Source organism: Fusarium falciforme, chromosome 10 (assembly GCF_026873545.1).
Source record: "Fusarium falciforme chromosome 10, complete sequence".
In the NCBI taxonomy this organism is placed as follows: Eukaryota; Fungi; Ascomycota; class Sordariomycetes; order Hypocreales; family Nectriaceae; genus Fusarium; species Fusarium falciforme.
In genome coordinates, this window is record NC_070553.1 from 2,918,550 (window position 1) to 2,943,340 (window position 24,791).

The 24,791-nt window shown below is 51.5% G+C and overlaps 8 protein-coding genes across 8 annotated transcripts; 2 read left to right on the top strand and 6 right to left on the bottom strand.

The window, feature by feature from the left end:
• Positions 1–57: 57 nt before the first annotated feature.
• On the bottom strand, positions 58–1,086 carry NCS54_01277700 (Hypothetical protein; the record flags this gene model as incomplete). The annotated part of the gene is made up of 2 exons (XM_053157999.1): positions 58–515; positions 567–1,086. The coding sequence occupies 2 exons, from the start codon at positions 1,084–1,086 to the stop codon at positions 58–60; spliced, it is 978 nt and encodes a 325-aa protein (XP_053013974.1).
• A 2,185-nt stretch (positions 1,087–3,271) lies between these two features.
• Positions 3,272–5,149, top strand: NCS54_01277800 (Hypothetical protein; the record flags this gene model as incomplete). The annotated part of the gene is made up of 7 exons (XM_053158000.1): positions 3,272–3,591; positions 3,642–3,843; positions 3,894–3,935; positions 3,986–4,133; positions 4,183–4,288; positions 4,337–4,696; positions 4,744–5,149. 7 exons carry the CDS (start codon positions 3,272–3,274, stop codon positions 5,147–5,149), a joined length of 1,584 nt encoding a protein of 527 aa, XP_053013975.1.
• Positions 5,150–5,347: 198 nt separating this feature from the next.
• NCS54_01277900 (HET domain-containing protein) lies at positions 5,348–7,396 on the bottom strand (the record flags this gene model as incomplete). Its single annotated transcript, XM_053158001.1, has 2 exons — positions 5,348–6,894; positions 6,943–7,396. 2 exons carry the CDS (start codon positions 7,394–7,396, stop codon positions 5,348–5,350), a joined length of 2,001 nt encoding a protein of 666 aa, XP_053013976.1.
• A 397-nt stretch (positions 7,397–7,793) lies between these two features.
• On the bottom strand, positions 7,794–9,754 carry NCS54_01278000 (Hypothetical protein; the record flags this gene model as incomplete). The annotated part of the gene is made up of 3 exons (XM_053158002.1): positions 9,472–9,754; positions 8,936–9,419; positions 7,794–8,886 (listed from the first exon to the last, which is right to left on the bottom strand). Exons 1-3 carry the CDS (start codon positions 9,737–9,739, stop codon positions 7,794–7,796), a joined length of 1,845 nt encoding a protein of 614 aa, XP_053013977.1. The 5' UTR covers positions 9,740–9,754.
• A 1,802-nt stretch (positions 9,755–11,556) lies between these two features.
• NCS54_01278100 (VOC domain-containing protein) lies at positions 11,557–12,022 on the top strand (the record flags this gene model as incomplete). Its single annotated transcript, XM_053158003.1, has 2 exons — positions 11,557–11,849; positions 11,899–12,022. The coding sequence occupies 2 exons, from the start codon at positions 11,557–11,559 to the stop codon at positions 12,020–12,022; spliced, it is 417 nt and encodes a 138-aa protein (XP_053013978.1).
• A 125-nt stretch (positions 12,023–12,147) lies between these two features.
• On the bottom strand, positions 12,148–14,338 carry NCS54_01278200 (Hypothetical protein; the record flags this gene model as incomplete). Its single annotated transcript, XM_053158004.1, has 2 exons — positions 12,148–13,060; positions 13,329–14,338. The coding sequence occupies 2 exons, from the start codon at positions 14,336–14,338 to the stop codon at positions 12,148–12,150; spliced, it is 1,923 nt and encodes a 640-aa protein (XP_053013979.1).
• Positions 14,339–16,192: 1,854 nt separating this feature from the next.
• On the bottom strand, positions 16,193–17,842 carry NCS54_01278300 (Hypothetical protein; the record flags this gene model as incomplete). The annotated part of the gene is made up of 4 exons (XM_053158005.1): positions 16,193–17,082; positions 17,136–17,216; positions 17,270–17,764; positions 17,818–17,842. The coding sequence occupies 4 exons, from the start codon at positions 17,840–17,842 to the stop codon at positions 16,193–16,195; spliced, it is 1,491 nt and encodes a 496-aa protein (XP_053013980.1).
• Positions 17,843–19,960: 2,118 nt separating this feature from the next.
• Positions 19,961–20,952, bottom strand: NCS54_01278400 (CTP-transf-like domain-containing protein; the record flags this gene model as incomplete). The annotated part of the gene is made up of 2 exons (XM_053158006.1): positions 19,961–20,214; positions 20,268–20,952. The coding sequence occupies 2 exons, from the start codon at positions 20,950–20,952 to the stop codon at positions 19,961–19,963; spliced, it is 939 nt and encodes a 312-aa protein (XP_053013981.1).
• Positions 20,953–24,791: the final 3,839 nt, after the last annotated feature.

The window sequence follows — 24,791 nt, forward strand, 5'->3', positions numbered from 1 at the left end:
CAACAACTAATTCCACCCAGAGGGATTGACCAGAATAAGAACATGCTAACCCACCGTCTAGTCCTGTCGTGACCTGTCACCGACCGAATATCCCGGAAGCTCAGCAGGCGCCGATTCGGCTGACATCTCTGCCTTTGGTGCCGGCTGGTGATCATCTTTGTATCCGTTCTCAGCCTCAGGGACAACCCTAGAGCGATCGAGGGCGTCCTTCTTGGCCTTTCGGAGAAAGAATATAAGCCAGACACCCAGACCGCCGAGGAGGAACCCTCCGATCGAACCGCCGATGGCTCCGCCTAGGAGCGCGGGGCTTGGGCCCGAGTCCGAGTCTGAGTCTTTGTCTGCCGGTCCCGTCTCGTTTGGTGATGTGGATGCGGTGGTGCTGGTCTCGTCGTCTTTGGCGGTTGATGTTGTTTCTTGGCTTGACGATGTTGTAGTTGCTTCAGAGGTTTCCGTTGACTGTGTAGACTGGACCAACTTTGTTGTGGCCGCGAGTATGGTTGTAAGGACAGAAGGTTCTTCTCATAGTTAGCCCCAGATGTCAACGGGCCTAGGCAACATCTACTTACCCGCGAAGGTGAGGGCCTTTGACTCATCCTTACACACATTGGCATTTTGGCTCCTGGGACAAAAGAATCGATCCGTATAGCCCTGGCATCTCGTCACGTCGGTGCCTCCGGTCTCTTCTCCTTCGGCGTCGGTGCAAAAGTTGGGACACTCGCTGCTTGACCAGTCCTGGTTTGTACAACTGCCGCGAGCGAACCTGCCTGTACCCGCGTACTCGACGAACTGGCACATGCCCGTCGAGACGCAGATGTAGCCCTCGGCGCAACAGGCGGAGGCCTCGGCGTCTGGTTTACAAGGCACATCGCGGGGGGCTTCTTGGCCGTCTGGGTAGTAGCATTGAGCGTGCACCAGGGTTGCCGAAAGGGCTATGGCAAGGATGAAGCGGAAAGAAGCCATTTTGCTTGTCGTTGTGAGGAGCATGGCTGAGGTGTGAATGTGTAGAGTTGAAGAGGGTGTATGAGCGAGCGCGAGAACGAGAAGAAGATCAACGGGGCGGAGCGAGGAGATTGCAAGACCCTCCATCGAGACAATCTTATGACAAGAGCACAGGCACTCTTGTAAATGAAGGCATTGGCTTGGGACAGCTCATGGGTATCCGCTCTCGGAGCAGCTGAATGGAGGAGAGCGGTAAATGGAGCCCAATTCGGCAATCTTCAAGCTTATTTTTAAAGGGGATACCCGGTCTCGATACAGCGGCTGCGATGGGGCCTTCTTGATTCATCCAATCGTAGGGGAGCATAGGGGACTTTAGATCGATGTTAATTTTGCTTGTTGGATTGTTGTGATTGCTCCGTGTGTTGGGTCTGCGGACATGTAGGACGTGTTAAGACACTTGGCGGGGATATGTATGAATTGCCTCCATTCGGTCTCGTATTTCCACTGGAAGGATTTCTTGCCGTCAAATGTCCATTCTCTGTCATTTTCCGATCAAGACTAGAGTCATCATCAGATCAGAGCTGGCTCGTGAAGCTCAAATAGCAGCCGCCCTCGTGCCCTGGTGTTGCTCTTGAGGAGTTGTGAGTCCCTGATCAGCCCTTCTAGAGTCGGAATCGATATTTGGACTTGAAAGCGTAGTGGAGGGGGTATTCGAAGCATATGGAACGTCGTTAAAACTGTTAAAGGTGTCCAGTTATGGTTGATGATGTGTGGTGCCGGGGAGTAGCATGATGTCTGCCTTTATTTCGAGGCGAACACAAAATCTGACTGAGGAGGCAGATGAAGTGATTGATTTTTTTCTATATGGAAAGCTGACCTTTATGGTATCTAAACTCTCCGCTTTATTAGTACCAAGATGTGGTTTAATGAGTGCCTATGTGGACGACGTGGCAGGGTCGTTTTCCGCAGACACGGGAGGGCTAGAGATGCTCAGCTTTGGAAGAAGCTGCCAGTAGCTGCCACCTAATGAGAACTCTGAGATTGAGTGTTGGCCGGTGGTTCGTGGCATAACTTCAACAATAAGATAAAGCGGACGCCTTGGTGTAACCGTTGCCACCTTGGACCTGGCGGATGTTGGCTTTGGGCTGTTGGAACCGTGGCTGCAATCGGTATTCGTAGGTCTTGGAGGATCGGGGATCAATGGAATCAGTACTGGATGGCGCAAAAAGATTGACGTTTGATGAAAAGAGAAGATTGTTCTCGCGAATGAGTAGAACATCAACTTGATGCGTCTAAACAGGTGATGCTGCAGCCGACCTGAACTGCGTGATTGAGATGAACAGCGTGTCTTGCGCCATCATCAACCACACTTTCGTCTTAAACGAATGACACTTGAGAATTGACATTTCCGAAAACATGTGCTCATCGAATGCTCCTTCGGTGCTCGCTACGAACGGCGCGTGGGATGGACTCGACGTAAGCGAAGGCGACAATTTCTTTCCATTCCTTCTCGATGGTTGAAGAACGAGGTTTGGGACGAGCTCGGCTTAATAAGAGTTCTCGGAAAGCGACGGCGACGTGGATATGGATCCTCGGGAGACTGGCATGACCTGAAATGCAGATGCCCAGAGTCGACGTAGGGCTTAGCTTGGATAAAACCGTTCGAGCCAAGACGGGAGCTTATGGTCTTGGGAGACAGGGGTTCATAAAGAGCCTCCTGTTGAACATCTCGTGAGTATTTCAAGAAGAGAGTCAAGGGCAATGTTGTCAACTGGTGAAAGAATGGCGACATCGTCTGTGTTTAAATACAGGCTGCCATATGGTTCAAGGTCCCAGTTTTCAGGGCAATCTATTACCTACACTTTCCCCGGTCGATTGGAAACGGAGCACGGCGCACACGAGCTTTTCCTCTCAAGATCGGCCCGTATATGCTGCGTGTGTGGCTACGGCACGGCCGAGCCGACCATCGCTGTGACGTTACAGTACCAAAGGATCGGAGCCCTAGCAGGGCCTGCAGAGGTGTTAGCTACTGCCTGGTGATCCCTGATCTTTTACTGCACCTTCCGCCTTCTGTCTAGCGGATGGAGTGACGATCGCATCTGACACGGTCCGTTACATAACGAACCATGTCTTGGAGGTTACTTGAAGTGTAAGCTGAATATCTGTGTGGATTTGCCTCTGAGCACGCAATTCCTCGTGCCCTGCCTTTTTGGGCGTTGGAAATGGGGGATCTTCAAAGTCAAATACATGAGGGTTTCCGACGACAACATGGAGTTCAATATCACGGTCCAGACTCTGACATGTCTTTTTATTGTTTAACTGATCAACAACAATGGCAATAAACAACCCAGACTCAAAAGATCTCGGCAAAGATGATGTCGAAAACTCGGCAGCCCATGTTGGCCGGGGTCCGACCCAGTCTGACCTGCTGCGTCGCTCGCTCTCGGCGCGCCAGGTCCAGATGATTGCCATCGGAGGCACGATCGGTACTGGTTTGTTCCTGGGCACGGGAAAGTCCCTGGCCACTGGCGGACCGGCCTCTATTCTCATCGCGTATGCCATTGTGGGCTGCATCGTGTTTACCACCATGTTGAGTTTGGGAGAGATGGCTGCTTTTATCCCCGTCGCTGGTAGTTTCTGTACTTTTGCAGGGTTAGTCAAAGTTTGATTCTGGATGTGATTGGATACTGACGGATGAGAAGACGCTTTGTTGATGATGCTTTTGGCTTTGCTCTCACATGGAACTACTGGTTCAACGATGCCGTATCCACAGCCTCTGACCTGGTCGCTCTGCAGCTCATTCTGCAGTATTGGACTGACAACTTTCCGGGATGGGCTCTCAGCTTGATCTTTTGGGTAGTGTTGATTGGTGTCAATATCATTTCTGTGCGAGCATATGGCGAGGTATGTTTGAGACATCTGTTGGGCATGAAACATTCACTTACAAGTTGCAGCTTGAGTACTGGCTTAGTTTACTCAAAGTCATCACCATTGTTGTAAGTATCAGAGATCCGATTCTATATCAACATATACTAATATTTCCCAGGTCTTCATTGTTATGGGCATCGTCGTTAACTGTGGTGGAAATGTCGACGGAAGATACATCGGAGGCGAAAACTGGCACCTCCCAGGTGCGCCTTTCGTGGGCGGCATCGGTGGTTTCGCCTCTGTTTTTGTCACTGCCTCATTTGCTTGTAAGTGCCCTGACCAATACGTGTCAATGGCATTCGCTAACACCAACAGATGGAGGAACTGAGAGCATCGCTATTACGGCTGGTGAGACCAAGGATCCTACCAGGAACCTGCCCAAGGTGGTCAAGAACGTCTTCTGGCGTATTATCCTTTTCTAGTATGCTATCCACGGTATTATCTATTGTCTCGATGCTGACATTCGCAGCCTCCTCTCAGTTCTCCTGATCGGCCTCAACGTCCCATACACCTACCCCGACCTCGACTCCAAGGAAACCCGCACCTCACCTTTCACCATCGTCTTCGAGATGACTGGCGCCCACGCTGCAGGAAGTGTCATCAACGCCGTCATTCTGACCAGTGTGCTTTCCGCCGGTAACCACGCTCTCTTCGCAGGCGTCAGACTGATGTACACTCTGGCTTTGGAAGGCCATGCACCCAGGGTGCTGGGAAGATTGAACCGAAACCAAGTTCCCTGGATAGCTGTCCTTGTGACTGGAGCTGTTGCTGGACTCTGCTTTGGTTCTAGCTTTATCGGCGCTGGTCAACTCTGGTCTTGGCTTCAGAAGTGAGTATCTCCATACTATCATCCTGCACTCTTCTAACACCTCGCAGCATCGTCGGCGTGTCTAACCAGCTGAGCTGGATCTCCATCGGCATCACATCCATCCGCTTCCGCTCCGCCCTTAAAGTTCAAGGCAAAACGCACCTCCTCCCCTTCCGCAACTGGACCTACCCCTACGGCCCATGGTTCTGTGTCATCCTCAACAGCTTCCTCGTCCTGGTGCAGGGCTGGAGCTGCTTCAGCCCCAAGTTTGACGGCGTCAGCTTCGTCAGCTTCTACATTGAACTTCCCATCATGTTGATCATGTACCTTGGCTGGAAGTTCTTGAAAAAGACAAAGACTGTCAAGCTGGAGGAGATGGATCTTGAGACGGATACCTATACTCTTGAGGAGAAGGTTGAGGAGGAGACAGGGTGGAAGGCCAAGGTTAAGAATGTGATTACTTGGTTGTTCTAGATGTGGACACACTGGAGGAAGATGTCAATTGAATGGGAGAAGGCGTCTAATTATCCCGTATTATCATAATGTATACCAAACCTATTTCTTTCAACGCTGTAATTTCGATGCCGGTGGCTCCCTGTGATACCATTGTGAATGACCTATGATCCTACCTGCTTTCCTAAACGCCGGGACGTTTGCAACACGGCCTGATAATTAGACCAGGAGGATACGCGATGACCACTTCCTCTGAATGGGATATCCAACAAAAGACCCCAGACGAACGTACTTTTTATACTTCACCAAGGTCTGATAGGCTGATTGCAACAGTCTGCGAGGCGGCGATTCCATGTTATACGCCTCTACGATGATGAGGCCTGAGCTAGGCCCAAGGTATAGAAACCAGACATCCACCAACTCAAGAGGACTATTGTCATCTCGTCGTAGTCGGTGATGAATAGGTACTGCGCCATCACTGTCGAGATAAGTCTTCATCGTCGTTGGTAAGGTCGTCCAAGGGCTGAAATTGTCATAACCTCCGTAGTAGCTCCCCGAAGTCGACAACCTGATCGTCTTGACACTTCGAAGGTATCCATTGATTAGCAGGCCTTCACCCCTGACTTTAGCCTGGATGTATGTCGGGTCAGCGCCTTTGAGAAAATTGATCTGTCCATCTACAGATGCCCAAGACCATGACGGTGCACGACGCTTTATCTGGCAGGTGTGGACTCGTATCCTGTCAACAGTATGGCCACGGTGTTCCCACAAGAGTGACTCTGCGAGCTGGTCCATCCATACTCCGTAGAGGTAGTCTGTTGGTGAGCCGTGTTGTGCTATCTTTGCGAGTCCTGCCATGACTGGGAGCCTGTCGTTCGGATACGTGGGGCTGTTTTTACTGTATTCAGCCACGATGGACTTCCAGTTGGCTCGGATGTTGCTTGGCACATCGCGTTCTGAGACTTTGCGAGGTAGAGGTTCGCTGTCCATGAGGCCTTCTCGACACTGAAATGCTCGACATTGCCACGAAAGCTCCCCCTTTTCGTAAGATATGGATCTGACACAGAGGAACGACTCCTGAAAGACCCATCCTCTCCGATGCAGCGGTTCATTCAAAGCATGAGGCTCTATAGCATTGCCACAACGGCCGAGATAGACTATGTCTCGACCCTTCTTGTCTGCTGGAAACGCGTAGTATGAGAGGGAGAGGTTGTCTCGATTACAGAGTAGGCCTTGGTGAGCATTGTCGCATGAAGAAGCCGCTATCGCCAAGAAAGCGCAGCGGAATATGGTTCCCATTTGCCGTGCTTGCACTTCCCAGTCTTTGACAGCTTCTTCTTCTGAGCCTTGGATGATGCAGAGTGAGTCGATCCACACGTAGCGAACATTGAGGCGCCTAGTAATAATGATGGTGTCTCTGATAGTCTCTGAAAGTTTTTCGAATGGGATGCATCGCTCCAGCTCAGATTTGTTGGACGGTGTCAGGGCAAAGAATGGCTTCAGCCCCCAGCAATAACTAAGAGCAATGTATCTCCCACGCTGCTTGGGAGCCGTGGTTATCAGCTTGGGAGATTCAGAGCCGTCTGGGGGTCCAACGTCGATCAATCTAAGAGGTAGAGGTGACGTGTAATTTGATGGACAGGTTCTGTAGTGGTTGAATAGACAATCCGAGATCCATTGCTTGGCCAGGTCGAAACAAGCTGGGGACCCAGAATTGGTCTCGATCCTTCGGAACTTGACACGACATCTCCTGTCTTCAGGTTGCCCTGGCAAGAATTAGCGTCTATATATTGCCATAGCGGTGAAGAACTTACCTCGTCTAGGATCTCCGTATAAGACGATACGGCCTCGAGTCACCCACGGCTTGGCATCTGGTGGACCAAGATGCGAAAGACCCGAAAAGTCTAGGGCCCAACCCAAATCTTGTCGCTTTTTCTTACTGACGACTATCACGTCGATCTGCTGGACTGGTGTCTCGAATGGAGGGTTGCAGTACAGGGCGATGACGGGGTCGTCCATCGCTAGTATCTTGGCTGTGCGGTTCTTGAGGGACCACCATACCAGAAAGCATAGGTAGCATTCGTTTTCGGTTTGAACTTTTGTTTCTTCTAGAGTTTGTTTCACGTCAATGTCCAAGACGTAGCCGCGACCTGTAATGTCGCATAGTGAAGCGTTCCTGCATTGGGGGCAGGGCTTCGCGGAGGGGTTGCGTCGAAAGACTTGGCCGTTCATAGCCGACGGCTTCAGTATGGCTGATGGTCCTTCCATGGTTGAAGAGTATGTGGTATCAATTCATGAGCGAAGGAGTTGATCTCGCAGGACCCTAGACGTTGTTATTCTCAGAGGCTCAAGTATTGGTGACCTTCGCTAGGACGCAGCGTACCATTACATTTACGGACATGAAACAAGATGGACAGCTTCGTAAACGAGGCTGTGAAAAGAGGAGGTAGACTTCTCGTGACCTGAACTCATGGTGGTCAGCACTGCTTCGCTTTCCACACTCAACTGGGTTTAGTGGGCAAGCCCATCTGCAGCCTCGACGGCTGAGCACCCGTAGCTTCATGGCAGACTCGTACTCTTATTCATGTGTCCAAAGTTAAAACAATATGTATTCGGTAATAATGATGTACTAGACATGTAGAATTTTAAACACTCTTTCTGTACCTTAGTGGTGCCACTTCTTCCCACGTGTCCCCTGACGGCCCGGGGCGTACTCTTCAGGAACGGTTGGCCAGTGGTCGACGCCATCTTGGATCACCATCATCATGCCTCCTACCATGTGGTTGTTGATATGGCAGTGCAGAAGCCAGGGCCCTGGGTTGCTGGCGTGGTATCGGACTACCACCCAGGTCACGTCCTTCTCTGCGGGAAGGGAGGTGAAGGCGTCTCTTCGGGGAGGGTTGACGATGTTGAATTGATCGGGAATCTCCTTCATGGCTTCTTCAACTGAGCTCCATCTGAAGACGCCAGTTCCAGAGCCGATCTGGTACATCTTTGTGCCGTGCTTGTGGATGGGATGCGGCGGCTGGGGAACCATGGATGCGACGAAGACGAGGTCGACCCATTGGTTCAGCTTTGTCGAGATGGTCACGTTGTTGTTGATGTAGGGCATCGGGTTGAACAGGGTAGGCTTCTGAACATCGAGCTCATCAGACATGAGTCGTGTATTGTTGAGCGCCCAGAGATACGTCGCGCCGTCGATCTTCATGCTCAGGTTGAAAGTGACATCGGCAGTGGGCGAAATGGGATCCGGTGGGAAGGGATAAGCCTTGTTCTGCTCGAAAAAGACAACATCCTTAGACACAGGGAGACCGACGAGGTTGATGTATGCCTCGGCCTCTTGAGCCTCTCCATACCCGTCGACCGAGAGGATGGCGTGTCCCGTGATGAGCTGCGGCGCGCTGTTGGCATTGAAGCGCATCTTGAAGTCTCCCGACTTTTCAATCTTGACAAAGACCGAGTACCTGTCGCCGTTTGTCACGGTGATGGCCTGGACCTTTTGAGGCTCGATGTAGGAGCCGTCCATGGCGTAGACCCAGAGCTCATGGCCGTCGATGGAGAAGACGCCGGTGACGAAGTTGATTGCGCCGACAATGTCAAAGGCTACCCACTTGGCTGATTTGTGGTGTCTGTTGGAGACTTTGATGACTTCGATTTGACCTTTGGTTTCTTTGCAGCCGGAAAATGTTCCTGGGAGGAGGGCGCTTTCGTTGCCTCCACCTCCACCGAGGGCCAAGAGAGCAGCAGCAGGGAGACAACTGAGAATTGTTAGCGATGGCTTTTCAGTTTGTGACATCCATTACTCACGCCTTGTCAGTCATGGCACCGTTGGGCACGGCACCAAGATACGCCTTCTGCACCGGGCTGAGATTGGCTTCCACTTCTTCCTTGGGAATACACTCGACCCTTCCCTTTCCGTTGAACAGGATAGAATCATAGCACGTGTCCTCAACACCAGCAGCAACCGTCATATCCCACTTCTCATTCGACGTGAGATGAACAAAGTCCGCGATGACAATTGGCTTGACACGCTTCTCAGCCTCTTCCAAGGCGCAGACAGTCTCATAGTCATCTGAGATGAGGTGGAAGGGGTTCGGATCGTTCCGTCGAGGGTGGATAACTATAGGTCCGTAGAGTCCGTCTTCAATCTGACCCTTGAAGTGAGAGTGGTACCAGTAGCTGCCGTGCTGCGTTGCCTGGAACTTGTAGGTGAAGCTGCATCCCGGCTCAATGGGAAGCTGTGTCACGCCGGGGACGCCATCCGACCAAGGGGTTCCCTTCATCTCGATGCCTGGACTTGGTCAGTAATGTTAATTATAGGAAAACGTTTACGAGGTGCATACCGTGGTAGTGGATGGTGATGTTCTCTGGGGAGTAGTTGTGTACTCGCACGACAACCCAGTCGTCTTGGTCAATCTCTAGGACAGGGCCAGGAGATTGGCCGTTGACGAGCAGCATCTTTCGGGAGAAGCCATCTGGAGCATAGTCGTCCCATGTTATCTTGAGATCAAACTCTTTGGTCTGCTTCCAGTGGCCACTGGCTGCTACAGAAGTGAAGAAGGAGTGGAGAAGCAGAGGGAGAAAGACGAGGTAGGAGATAAAGGACGCCATCTTGGCGATAGCTAACAGGCCAGAGTAGTTGCGCGAGAGGAGGTCTCAACTGTCAATCTGCGGGATGCTCGCCATGATATTATACTCACCGCACCCGTTGGACTCCCCGTCATTTCGTTCCATTCCATTGGGTCTGTCTCTCTGGGTGTTGTTAGGCGAACTTTTTTACGGCTTACATGGCGTCGAGTGTTGTTGGGCTGCGCCGCCATGTAGCATCACCAAGGGATGGGAAGAAAAGTGCGCGAGTGAGACCTTGCCATTTCGTATCAGAGAAGCCAATAGAGACAACCTCTCCTTGTCGCACAGGCGGTGTCTTGTTCTCTGCCGCCGTGGGGTCAGCACTAGACCATGAACCCTTTCAGCAATTCTGCGCGCGCATCTGGCGAGCGGCTATTGGATGTTGATGTGCTCTTGGCTGAGGTGAGCTGAGATTGACGTGTCTAGAGGCCCGAGTTGGGATGTAGATCACAATGGAGCAAGCGAGGGACAAGTTGACAGCTGAAAGACATGTTGGCAGCTGAAGGCTTGCCGTGTTGGGATGCTGGATAGCTCGCTTAAGAAACACCGAGGACGTGTTATCTTGGCGACTTTTTGGATCCGGGGAATACGAAAATTGACGAGAGACATTGGCGGATAGGGCTGTGTTGGGTTGGGGAGGTCAGCAATTGGCTGTTGGATACGGTTCAGTTTGTCATATGTGATGGAGTTTATCTTATGCAGACTTGGCATAAAACTAGAGTATTACCTCAGCCAGGGGAAACGTTATTTAGAGGGTTGACTCGGCCGAATGTCAGCAGTGAGGTGGGATCGACGTCAGATGACCGCATGCTCGGGTTTACCGTGGATAGAGACGAGATACGAGCTGTGTTGATAGACAGCAAGATGTTGGATCAACTGTTCAAGAGTGTTTATGAACGGCACTGCTCAATGTCCTGCACCCGATGATCCGAAGGGTCGCATTCCGAACGGCATGGGTACGTAGGCTCAGTAGTCCGGGCAATCTTACAAGGATACAGCCCCATCCTTGCCAAGTATCACCGTGAATCTGCATCCTCAGGGCTGAATCAGTCCAAAGCTTGGTCACTGCGGGATATTCATAGCCCTCCTCATGTCAGGATGACAAACATTCTCTTCAACAGCATGAGAACAACCCTCATCTCACCTCCTTGGCTTACAACATCAAACATGGTGCTTACTCCCCACGGCCTTGAACAAGAACCGCTTACCGCCCCTAATCAACCCCACACTCCACTTTGTGATGTATCCCAGGTTATTTCCACCTCTTCAAGACGTGACTCATTCACGCGTCACCCAGTCGGAGCGAGTCTGTCGCGAACACACGTGCCCCGAACAGTGGTGGGCGGACTTCCCCTCATGTCCGGGTCGGATAGATAGCTTGACGGCGCGGACATTGAGGGCATAAGATGAACGCCATGGCGGTGGTTCGAGGTCCGGATAGGCTGCGGCGTATCATACTGTGGACCAAAATGGACCAGACACAAGTGTGACTCTCGTGTTGGATCCTTAACAGAATATCCAGGTTTGGCACAACGTCTCCAATAACGTCTAAACATAATGCTTCTCGTTGTATCTGGCCCTTTTTGGCACCTCACCCCATTTTCCTGAACCGCGTGGTCACTCACATGGTCTTATATTGGAGACAAGTATCACCGTGAATGCGTTGCTGTGGTTGAAGTACTTAAGACCAGCCATGTCCCATCTCCAACTCGTAAACATTCTACATTCACATCAATCAAACAAACCAACTCACTAAAAACTCCTACAAACCACAATCAATCACTTCCACCACCGCAACCATGGCCATTGGACACATTGGACTCCCCGTCGGCGACCACTACGTCGAGATGCGCGACTTCTACAAGGCCATTCTCGCCCCTCTTGGCTACACGATCAAGATGGAGGCTGACTACGGTCACCCGTTCTGCGGATTCGGCGTTGAGGGCGCTGGAATGGAGTTTTGGCTCGGCGGCGGTTGCAAGGATGGTCTGCAAAAGTACGACGGCAAGCTTGAGGGCCGTGTCGCGCCTATTCATGTCGCTTTCAACGGAAAGAGTCGTGAGCATGTTGATGAGTGGTATGAGGCTGCCATGTAAGTTGAGATGCCTATTTGAGAATGAACAGTGCTGATGTTTGAGTAGCAAGGCTGGTGCTGTGGACAATGGAAAGCCAGGTCTTCGACCGGAGTACATGCCTGGCTACTACGGCGCCTTCGTCCTTGACCCTCTGGGCAACAACATCGAGGTTGTTCACTTGACATTCTAATTTTTGGCACTGAGGCGTGAGTGTGTGGAGATGAGCGAGGAGTATGGAGTCGAGTTGATGAAATGGAGGCGTTGCTAGTTGTCGTGTCGATAAGATGTAAATAAACAAATTGTCTCAGACCCTTCTTATGAATAAAACGTCTGAATCTGAGGATTCTCGTGAACTGTGGGAATGCCATCTCTCAGTAGCCACCATCCAATCACCTCTGGAGGATAGTGATCAGTGTCATGTTCACGGTCCTGCCATCCGTCGCCAGGCTCTGCCTCCTCCCCAAAACCCTTTTCAATATCCTCCTTGACCTCCTTCCACGTTACCATCATTGAGTTGAGTCCATTGTCGTGCCGAATGTCGTTGAGAAGCTGCACTCGATCGGCACCTCGATTCCTTGTGTTCTCCCACGGGATCTGTGTGTTCTCCGGCAGTGTGATGAGAATGGCTTCATAGTTTTGTGCTTGGTATGGTTCTCGTCCCCACATCATGCCGCCTTTGTGCCGCAGCATCGGAAGAATGTAGTTGACAGTCCGCATCCGCGGCATGTGAACATACAATGTCTCAATCGCCGCCCTCCAGTATCGAGAAGTTGTCGCACCTTGACGGGGGGTATCCCGAAAGAAGGCGCGCCATTCAACACCGACGTTGAGGACCTGGTCCAGACCACAGATGGTCATGCTCCCCAGGTTCGGCTTAAGCTGGAGCATATTGCGCTGGTTCCGGTCAAAGTAGAGCATATCATGTTCCGTATTGAACCAGACACCAGGATCATTCCCATAGGGCGAAAGGAAGAAGCCCTTGCGCAACGCAACCGCGCGGGACTCTTTGCAAGTGGACAATGCCGCTGGGAGAGCGTGGCGGATGTGGAAGCGAAAGAATTTGGCCGGTCTCGATGCTGCTTCTTCCTGGGGGCGTCTTGAGACTCCCTTCACATGAAAGACTCGGCGAGTGGGGAGACTAAACTCCCAGACGAGATCTCGTAGCTCTGGAGGCAGATCATTGAACTCAAGGTTTCGTGGAGCGTCCTTTTGACAAGACATGATTGTGCTTGAACGAGATTTAAGAGTCAATTGAGTAAAAAATAACTTGCCGAAAAAATTTAAATCTATAGTTCATTGAGAGACCACGCGCGTTATAAACTCGTCGACTCCAAGGCACCGATATTTCGCGATACCTTCGTTTCGAGTCTGCCTGAAAAGCCTCGTCATCCTCATCACCATGGAAACAGGCAACTGCATGGCTTGAAAACTAACTCCAAATTTGGTGGGTATATCAAAAAAAGTAAGCAAAAACCGTTCAGCGCCCGCCGCCATACTGAAACGGGCTGTCGGGCTGCGCCTCGTAGATGTACAATGTGCTGTTGTGCTGGTCCGGCATTAGGTACAGCCTTAGCTTTCCGTCTGCTACGCCAACATCCATTGGATTTTGTGTCAGTCTGACTCCTAGGGCGCTTTCAAGGTCGATGGGGACTTCGGCGAGTGGTGCCATTGTCGCGACATCTACGAGCGCGATGCCGCCCAGGTTGTACCCTCCAATGGTGGCAACGCCAGAGCAGAGCATAATACTCTTTCCGTTGTAGAATCTGCTGTGGCCGAGCCACTTGCAGTCTTGGTAGTCGACAAAGTAACTCGGGTTTCGGACAACACGCTCTGGTTCAGAACTCGCGTCACAGCCCGTCTCGGCGCTCTTGAGATCCCACGTTGAAGCGTTGCGTCCTCCCCAGTTGAGAGCAGTGATGAGGTGGTCACGGGTGTCGTGGACCACGCCTCCCAGATGATCCGCATAGTTAAGTACCCTCTCAGGTACCAGCGTGTTTGGGTCTGTCCGATAAACGTATGCCGTGCTGTTGGGGCGGTATTGGGCGATGGTTCCCCAAATATACTGGCCATCAAAGTCGATCCCTCCATTATGATATTCATCATCGCCTTCTTGTGTGATGGTCGCATCGGCAACAAGCTTTCCCTTTCCATTATAAACCATCAAATGGGCCAGTCCTTTTCCAGGTGTTCGGTCCGTCCCGTTGATAATCTTTCCATACTTCTCGGTAGGTTCGGTCCAATGGCCTGAACTGACCACGTAACGGTCATCACCCAACCGCACCATGCCTTCAGGCTCAAACGTGTCTCCCTCAAAGGTGATGTTTGCAATGCTCTTCCACACTGTGGATCGACCAAGGGTCTGGAAAATATGAATGATTTGCTCTCCATCTGATGCCGCATGAGCCGGAGGCAGAGGCGTAGGTGCCAATGGCTCCTCCATATGAAGGGAGATATTCCTAGCCATGGCCAGGGCCGGGCAGACTGCAATTGCGTTTGAAAGCTTCATATCTGTGGAACCAAGATTGAATAGAAAGTTTACAGGTGATGCAAGCATAAAGATTGTCAGGACGACGAGGAGCGGCGCCGTCACTTTAAGTGCCGTACTGTCCCACCAGGATTTGCCCTTGGGAAGGGCATCCCCGTCCCTCATCCGGCGGCGATCAGCAGTTGGCTCCGCATCTTCGTGCATGCTTGAAGCCTTGGCTCGATGCGATTCGATGTGATGATTGCGTGGTTGAAGCTGATTATGGAAGGTCGAGGGAGTGACCAAGGAGGCGAGTGGGCCAACCCCATGGTTCGGCGCTGTCACGTGGTGCGGGGCCCCGATCTCCGATGTTCCGGCAGTCTTCCGGGATTAGAATCCAAAGACCCACCTTCCGGGGCCGTGGATGCCGGTGTGTGTCCGGGGTTGCTGTAAGTTCTGTATTATTGCTGGGATGGCAGGATCTGGGCAACATGATTCTTAGAGAAGTGTTGAAGCATGGTGAAGGTAGTTGTGGCCGTATGCTGCATATACTTTCCAGTCATGCTTCGAGATGCGAGGAAGAAGTATCGTAGAAAGGTAACTATGATGCCTCAACGGTAGACATGAATTCTTCAGTGCTACTGGTCAGTTTCTTGCTGCTTGGCCCGATCCATCGCTTCCAAAGCCATCCGAGAAACCTCTCCAGTCCTCTGCGGAAGACTTTCCATCTCTGCCAGACGAGCCCATTTCTCCCTCCAAGCTTTCCATATTTCTCCCGAAGAATCCTTCTCCTTGGCCAGAAGCCGACGTTCATGCTGGCTCCACACGCTGCGTATGTCCTTAGCGTTGGGGTCAGCTCTTACGAGGCAAAACAGCTCAGGTGCTGCGTGTATAAAGAGCTGTGCGGCTGCTTCGATGCATGTAGGATCAGCCTCGTGTTCCTTCTTTCGAGATCCCTCATCGTGATGTATCCGGCTGTGTCGAGGGCTGCACCGCACAGGGCGATTATCCTGTCGCCGGTTGAAGCGAGCCGAGCGGCGAATGTGTTGGCACTTATCCACTCTACTTGCCGTCTCTCACTCTCTTTTCCTTCAGACTTTTCGATCAGACATTGTGCGCCGTAGTCTAACTAGCTATGTCAGTTTGTATCTCCTTGACGTATCAGTCTGTTCGTACGATTATAGGCATCGGCCCAGCTGCTAGCCCAGTCTGTAAGCTCCCGCCAAAAGAAGCCATCATCAAAGTCCATAAACCCTTCTCCTTCACCAGTGGGTTCCTCCTCCCATGGAAGGGTACGGATTCTCCTCAAGATAGAAATTATAGTGGGCTGGGCATCGACTAACCCGACGGCGGTCGTGATAAGAAGGGTCCAGAGCCCTCCCAGCCGCTGCTGCAGCTCGAGGGGTGTCGATGAGGCTGACGGATATGCTGTCAACAATTGTGTCGCTTCCTCAACCGTTGTTTGTCCCTCGATGCATGCTTTCAGGGCATTAATTTGATCGTCTGAGAGACAATAGCCCTTTAGTCCTGGTGTGGCTTTGGTGAAAAACTCTTCGGTCATCTTCGATTATGTTCGTGTCTTTCAAGACTATGATTGTGATGAGGGATAGATTGATGAGTCGAACCAACAGCCAGTGACGTAACTTGATGATACTCGTTGGAGAGATGGTTGCCTTGCAGAAGCCCACGTGAAGGATCTTGGGGTATGAGGAAAGGATTAGCGCTCACTCAGACCTTACTCAGTCACTCAATACTTTGAAGAGATATCACATTATTTTTCATTGTGAGCTGCCCTATAGCGATCCATTTCCCACTGTCACTCTCAATGGCCCTTCATCACAAAGAGGGACACCTGGAACCCACACATCACACCCATAGAAAGGTACTTCATCCCTCTCAGTCAAAGTCCCCAGCTCTATCACTCAAGTCCATATGCCCAATCATCGAAGCCAAGTCGTCAGGACCGACAACCGAGCCCGCAACAGTCGACCTGTCGGGCATCGCGGCAGAGTACGTGAACGAGTCATCGCCCTTGTAACTTGACGTCCCCTTTCTGGATACGATATCGAATGCCTCTTTGCGAACCTTTTCCAGCACCCTGTCGACCATTATCTGTCTCTTTTGGATACCCATCTCGCCTTGGGACCTGAGCACGTCGGGGAAGCGCCAGTGCAGGTACAGGTTTCCGTGTGAGTGTCGATGTCCCACATTTGGGACGTGGTGAAGTGTGAAATAGTGATGGCACAGCTTGCAGGTCGGCTTGCTGCTGCCAATGTACATCCACTCGTTGAAGAAGAATCGTGGCTCCAGGAGACCCTTCTTGTCAAGATGGTCGAGAAGCAGCACCTCGGCATGCACAATGGGCCGGAAATTGGGATCCTTCCAAACCCCCATGATGAGGTCGTCCAGTTTGAACTTCTGCAGGTCGCGGGTAAACGCCCTAAAGGTGTCAATCATCTTCTGCTTCCTAGTCATCCTCCCGACGATGCCGTCGGCAGTCTGGCTCTTGTTGCGAAAGGGCGTCTCCATCCGCTGACTCGACTCGATAAATGACACTTTGAACTTGTCAAATAGCCCAGGCCATCTGATCTTTGCAGCCAGAATGAACCGCACCGACTCGGAGTACGCAGTCGTGCGGTTGATCATGTGTTGCAGGTCAGACCAGCATTCTTGGCTTGGGACTCCAAACTTGCGGCCTTCTCGGGCTCGCTCTGCCATTATCTTGCCTTCTGGTGAGCGGCAGAGCTGTTCGAGTAGCTTAATGGCCCTAGCGCCTAGATGCACAACTATCCGACAGGTTAGCGTTGTTAGCATGACGGAATACTTGAGCAAGGCTTACAGTGGTGCCTGGAGGTTGTTCTCGAGGTTTCAAAGTCGATAAATTTGGGGAGCTCCAACAGCTTAGTTGCAAGCCTCGTGTCTTCAGGGCAAATGTTAGAAGTTTCATGTAATGCAAGGTCATTAAGCACTCACCTTCATCGTCGTTCGTGTCTAGGCAAGAGTCTCGACACTTGATTGCCCTGTCGGACATTTGACGAAAGTAGTACTCAAGCCTTGGTCGATTGAACCATAGGATATCGGAAAGAAGTTCCCTCTTGAGACTGGCTAGATCTTCATCGGGATCCCCAACTTTGCCAAGAAGCTCCCTCATGTACTCAGCCGTAGTCTCCAGCTCCTTGGGAGTTCTCTGGTTGGAGGTGAACCAGTAGTGAGCAGCACCGTCCTTCTCTTCATCCTTCAAGACGTAGAACGAAGTGATGGTTGCCCCATAGTTGCCTTTCTTGCTGTCACAAACGTGTCCCAGCTTGTAGACAAAGGCTTGGAAAAGCTGCCGCGGATCCGTTGTGTCAATTGTTGCGTCAAAGTCTCCAGGCGGAGCTGCCTCCCTCTCGGTAAAGTTGAGGGCGTTGAGAAGAACGGCAGGTTCGTAGAACTTGTGAATGCCCCTGACAGTCATAGGGACGGTCTCTAGACTAATTGTTAGCTGGGCCAAGTCCTTAGTGTTTGGTGGGGTCTCTTGCCTGGTTCAAGAACAGCGGGAGACATGCTGAGGATAGTAGTTGATAGTACGAGAGACTACGGTGCAATTCGGTTGGTGGGGTTGATAGGAGGATTGTAGATGGACAATTGAGATTGTTCATTCCCTCTTGCTACACCAAACATCTCTTCCTATTTATCTTGCACAGCCCTCAGCCCCAATGCCTCAACTCAACTTTCACAGCAAAGATTCAACCAATATCGCAAACCCGTAACGAACAATTTGGAAGCCATTGGAATTGGGGCCGGCCGTCCACGTCACTCACCTACAGCAGCTGAGCCCATTTCCTCTTGGGGCCTTCCCACCAACTCATCAACCCAGCCCAATCACACCCGCAGCCCCTCCCCCAGCAAGGCGACCAGGCTCTTGGGCATAGACCAACAACGGTCACTGTCTCTTACACTTACAGATTTGCGCTGCTGGAGATCCGCAATTGAAGCTTTTGCGATGTCCGAGCTAAGACAATAGCAAAGCCGGGCGAGCGAGGCCGGCAAGTTTAAGACTTGAGAGGCAGACTTGGACTTGATGCAATTTTGGGGGCCAAGCAATGGGCATAAAAGCCTGAGGCATTCCTGTTCTAGGTATTCTCTTTTATTCTCATAGTCAAGAAGCAATTGATCTATTCAGACACCGAGTCTCGATACAATTGCTCATCCTCTGCTGTTCGTTTGGTGTTGGTCAACATTAATTTGCCAACGCTGTGAACCACCAGCTCAAAGCGCCTCATTTGACAAAGCCATTCTTCATCTGAATGACACTCTAGTGACTTGATTGGTTTGTTTCATCTGGTCTCTTGCATTCCCATTCATCCTCTCTGTGGAACTAATCCCGAATACCAGGTCACCAGCATTCGCCTGGCCAAAATGACCTCGCTTTTTGATCACATTGACATACAAAACCTCTCCGCAGAGGGTATAGAGCCCCCTTTTATCAATGTTTTGCTTTCACACTGATCTTTGGACAGAGCTCAGATCCATGGTCCCTGATTCCTCTAACGGGTACCTTACCTATCAATACGCTCACACTTGGAGTAGCCCCCTTCCTACTCATGAGCAGGAGAACGGCGCTCTTCAGTACCAAGATCTCTATACTATCTCCCCAGGAAGCTCTTCTTTCGGAAGCCCCCAGTACGCTTTCGATTCCAGCCCCAGCCCGAACACGAACGCTGTCGCCGGATCATTCGTCGCCACTCCCAGTTCAACGACTTAGTCAACGGACCAAGCTAGTACTATCGGCCTCGATATCCATGCACATGGTTTGGCTGATCCTCATGCGGGGAGTGTTTACAGGATGCAAAGCAACGGTTGGGAAAGCGGTCAATCTGGTGGCAACAGTTCGGTCGATGATGGGACAAGTGCGTATATCCCTAGATGGCATTGAAAGCATTCGATGCTGAAAACTTGACTGACAAGGGATAGACTCGGATTTTGAGTGGTGCTGCGACAAATGGCACAAGAAGGGGCGTGATCTAAAGAACGTCTCTTCCCAGAACCTGAGAGTCAAGTTGCTAACACTCAGCAGTCGGCACAACCGGTCAATCCACAATCACAGGTTCCCGTGCAAGTTCTACAAAGATTGTGGCGAGATATCAGCAGACAACAGGGCCCTTAATCGGCACTATTGGTCCAGACACAAGAAATATGCGATAGCTGCCAAGCTGCCGAGCGTGGAAGGGAAGTGCGAGGCTTGTGGGAAGCAGTACAGCAGAAAGGATCATGCTACACGTCATCTCAAGAGGTCTGAACCGTGCCGTGAGAAGCTGGGGCTCTGAAAAGATATCCTGCCTTCCCACGGCGCGAGAGGCATCTCGAATTGGCTCTGTTTTCGTTGTTTTGTGCGTTTGGGTAATGAGTGTGTTTTGGTATTCAGCGCCGGCAGTTTGGCCACGATTGATGGGTTCATTGATTTCATTTCATCAGACTACACGAGGATGTATCTAGCAATCTGATTTCCTTTCATTTTACCCAGGCCTCATCGTATCTGTCCGAGTTGGCAGCCATGACTCTCTTTTCCTTGGGCCATCCTTTATCTCGCTCATATTAGCGTATAATCAATCACCCTTTGGTCCTCCACCCTCCACCTCCATATTCACTCTCGTGGTCACCAGTACACTCATATCGGCGCAGTCAGATCTGGCTCTTGTTGATGTACTCGGCAAGGATAGCCGGGCTAAGCGCGACGCCCTCCAGCTTCGCCTGAAGTGCCTCCTTGGGCGCAGTGGCAACGATCTGGCGAATCTTCGTCGAGCTAGGGGGGTCACTTGGGCGCAAGCTGATATCGCAGGGGAGGAATCGGACGGTGCCCTTGGGCTTGCGCTGTCGACGGCAGACAGAAATGCTGCTAAGCTTGGCAAAAGCAGCCGAGATAGCTTCTTCGATAGCTGTTGTGTCATGTTAGTTTTGTTTCTTTGTCCTCATCTGAGAGACTACTCACCTGCGGCTTGCTTGCCTCGAAGTCTAGCTCGGATCTGGCCTTCCAGCCTGATACGGTCGAAAGTGAGTCTCTCCCACATGGAGCAGCCAGGAATCTGGCGAAGAGTGTTGGGGTATCTAAAGTCGACAGCTCGGGAGATGTCACTAGTGATACAATCGGCGCACTTCCAATACTCAGGGTTGCACATCCCTCCGGCTCCGATCACGTCAGGGCCGCCGAGAAGGATAAACTTGAGTTCGATGCCATCCTTTCTGACCTTGCCGGAAAGCTGAGTACGGAAAGTCTCCCACTCGGACTCGGACTTGTCATAGATCCAAACCCAGTTGACGGGAATACCAGTGCCGCGCCAGAGGTTGACGCGCTGCTCGCGAGAGAGAATCAAGGGCTTCTCCTCAGTGCAGAGCTTGTCCTTGAGGCGGTCGTCATCGGTCATGATGACGATGGCCGCGACGATGTTGAGATCATCACCCGCGTTGTTGAAGACGTGCTGGAGCAGCTTCAGATGGCCCTGGTGAGGTGGGTTAAAGGAGCCAGGGAAGAGAAGGATGCGGTTAACACCTCGAGGGCGAAGGGTAGGGGCGGCTGCGGCGCTTCCATTGTTGAAAGGCCTGTCGGTCAAGGCCGAGGCGTCTTTGCCTTGGAAGTGAATCACTTCAGCGTAGTTGGCGAGGGGTCGGAAGGCCATCGTCACTGTCGTTGCTGTGAAGGCGATTGCAATGAAAGGAAGAAGGAAAAGAGAAGAAGAGATGGCAGACCTGATGTTTTTATTTTGGTGCCTAGCAGCTTGAAGTGAATGCGCGACGGTGAATGAGCTGCCAACCCAGGGGAGCAAACGGAAGTGAATGATTGATGCAATGCATGGAGCCGCGCATTCACTTGCGCCTGCCCCAGCCGGTCATTTTCATCCTACCTATTCCAGCAAAAAATCCTATTATGATATGATACGTTTGTTTTCCAAGATGAAAATGGTGTTGAGCATGTTTGACAAAGAAATGCCCGAAAGGGGCACAACCAAGAGTATGAGAAGAAGAAGCAGGCCTTTCAATGAGCGCACTGGGCGTTTCTTCAAAGGATGAGTGGCCAGGGTGATTTCCCGGCGCTTGTTGGCTATGAACTCAGTGGGCGCCCAATGGTCCGAAGGCTTCGAGAATGTGATGATGATGCTCTCACGCTGTTGTAGAACGCTTCCCAGGAACAACCAGACTTGGAAAGAAAATCGGATCCCATCATTCTGTGGGCTTCACCTGAAGAAGCAAATGTGCTTCCATGCCGACATGTTGAGTAGTGTGCGTATATATATCTCTGCGTCGTTGTTGTGGATGGACTCAAGGGTTGATCCAGCATCCATTCCCACGCCTCTTTCTCGTTGGGGCAGTATCAAAGCCCAAATATATAGATTTCGCCTCTGAGTTCCTGAGCGTTGAAGAGCTGTCGGATTGCAAGACGATGTGTCCCTGTTGGCCATTGGCAGACCAATCATGTCCGACTTCCCATGGAGGTGGACGGTCGTGAATCGATATAATATAGGGTTCTCCAAGGTCCAGAGACCACCGGCCTTCGATGCTGAAAGAGACATGTTATTCCCACTATTTCCATCGAAGCATCGCGTATATAATGTCGTTCTCGCATGTTGATCACACGCTATCAAGCCATGGTTTGGATCAAGTCAGTTCCATGGTCGTGGACTGCGGTGTAATGTCGCCCTCATCCTTTCGTCGGGAATTACCTCCCAGGATTGTTAATTCTCAGTTCCACATCTCTTCCCACCTAATACCAACGTATTAAGCCCTCGAGATCTGGTCGGCTTCTTTCATATCTCCTTCCAAGTTGTTTGAGATAATGAATACGTCGCGCCAGAGATCGACCTATTCGGTCGCTACCTAAAACCTATCGGAGCGGAGCTCATATGGCTTTGCAGCCTTCCATCGCCGTGGTTCTCTTTCGCCAGCCGCTTGCGAGCGGCGACCTGTGTGAAGTGTTTCGATCCGTCCTTCTCTCAGCCAATCTTAGCGGGTCTCTGTTTGTCTACTGCTGTGTACTCACTCTGTTTATATAGTAAACAGAATCAACTGGGATGCCGTCGATTCGCCGATGTCAGCACACTATTGAACTCTTGCCTCCTCGACTGGACGAGATCCAGTTTATGCTCTGGTTCAAACTCGACATCTTGGGGGAAGTCCAGTCGACCCGAGGGCGGAAGGGAGGTCGCTCCCGACGACGCTCCCCGACCTCGCGCCACAACTTGACGACCGGACTCGAGTTGTGCTGGCTCTGTGTCCTGGTGGGGGGACAGTCATCTGCCAATCCGTCCGCCTCTTCCTGAGCAAGGGAGTTCTAGGCTATTCGAATTTAGGAAAGCCTTCCTCGTGGTCTCCCGGTTTACTTGGACTCGAAGGTTGTAAACCTTGGTGTCTCCGCTGGCGATAAGCAATAAGATATTAATAGCCGCCCAAGTACCAATAAATTGTTCAGATAGTAATGGAGAATGCGACATACCTGTGTTTTCATTCGAGGTCTCTGTTAACCACGGGACCCAGCCGACCCAGCTCGTCTGGAACGGGGTCAGGCTAGGTGGGAGATGGAACGCTATATAGAGGCAACCAAATAGTCTCACTGATTACTGAAGTTGGTGAGCAATCGCTATGGCCATTCTGGCTGAATCTTGAGACTCTGCTCACCTCTGATCTGGGCCGTGACCCATGAGACTTCCCTGCTGGAAGCTCAACTTCTGACGGTCCGCCCATGAAGCAACCGCTCAGGGAACACCGACATACATTTATATATAATTGGTGAAAAGAATGCTCCAGAGACTAGTTCAGAATGCGCTAGTTCACTGGGTTCTTATACTTTGCGTGGAGGGCCTTGTTTGCTTTAGGGTAGACTGATGTTGCTTGCACTCGCAATCAAACACACAACCAGGACAAGAAAGGCAATTGCTTGTATGATCACGGATACGAATACACATTGCTAAGCCAAAGACTAGATGAAATCATGCTCCTTGAAACAAATAGAAGGCAAAGCGAAATATAGTTCCCGATGTTATTTGCCATGAAACCTCCAGAGCTCCACGCGCATAAACACCGTGATTCATCACTGTTGCAGCATAAATCAGATAATGAAAGACAAATCTTGCAATACCCAACTTCATGCATCAATGGATAGACTTATACGAAAGGATTCACAAACCCCTGCCGGTACTTGGTGAGACAGCGCCCTACGATCCATGGATGGATTCGGTTCATGGCAAGGCCCCGTCTTTTGTTAGCCACCACCACCATCCAACAACGGATGGAAGCCACAGGCACCCGCTGATCGAGCTGCAGTGATTGGCGCACGCCATGAATCCACTGCATGGCAAAGATACTGTACCTAGAATGAAGCGGATAGACGCAGAGTGAGGGTTTAAGGGACGTTGCAGTTGTCGCAAACAATCAATCAATGTGCATGGATAGCCGAGATGGCTGGGACAGCCACAGACCTGATCCTGATCTAGGCGGTGAAAAAGAAAACAAGACGAATGGTCTCTGGGCTCGGCTCATTTCGCTGTGCCCATTTATGGAAACAGGCCAGGGGCGGGATACCGACATGCCAGCACTCAGCCAAAAAGGATATGGGGTAACGTCACTCCAAGTCATGGCAGAGATAACATGACAGGGTTAGCTAGCGAGCGATCCGCGAACGGGACTTCTTCCCCGACCGGGAGGGAGGACGTAGCGTTGGATCTATCATTATCATTAAAGGCCATTGAGATGAGATCGTGGATATCGATGGCTATGGTCTGGCATCATCGTGAAGAAGCCCGGGAATACCAACGGCCATGACCAGGCCGCACAAAGTCTCGTCTCGGGAATGCGAGGGGAAACAGAAGTTTGGTTTGGTGGTGGGACACATGACCCTTGCGCTGGAGGGCATTTCGCTTGCCTCTTATTCGTCGGCATGACGAGGTCGACGGCAGACAAGGCGTTGAGCTGGGCCCATTTTTAGCTCCGAAGCCTTTTGGAGTTTTTCTGGTCTCATGGGGTCGCCGTCACCCACCTCACCATGATGAGGTTTTGCAGCCATCAAAGAGTGAAAGAGAGTCGTATCCTCGACCGACGGCCCTTCTTGTCTCACCGCGGGATCGGCGACGGGGCTGCTGCGCTTGCATGGCCCTGGCCTTTGAGTGACGCGATGACCCGAGAGCTGGAAAGACGAAAGCTCTGGACCTTGTCGCACTCGGGCAGCTTGTCAAGCTTGAGCTCCAGCGCGTCAGCAGCCAGCGAGCGTGTCCATCGGCTGCAGCCGTCCTCGGCTCGAGCGAGTATCGTCGAGGGCTGTGATGCGATGCTGCTTCTCCTGCCGGTGCTATTGCTCCGTCAATAAGTGCCGCTGAATCAAGCTCGCCCAGTTCAGGCAGGCAGACCGTGTTTCTCTCCAGCCATCCATCCCTCCATCGACAACCTCCAACCAGCCATGCAACAAACGCATCGGCAGGGTCTTTGCTCATCGTGTGTGTGTCACTCGCCCATCCATGTCTCACTGCCC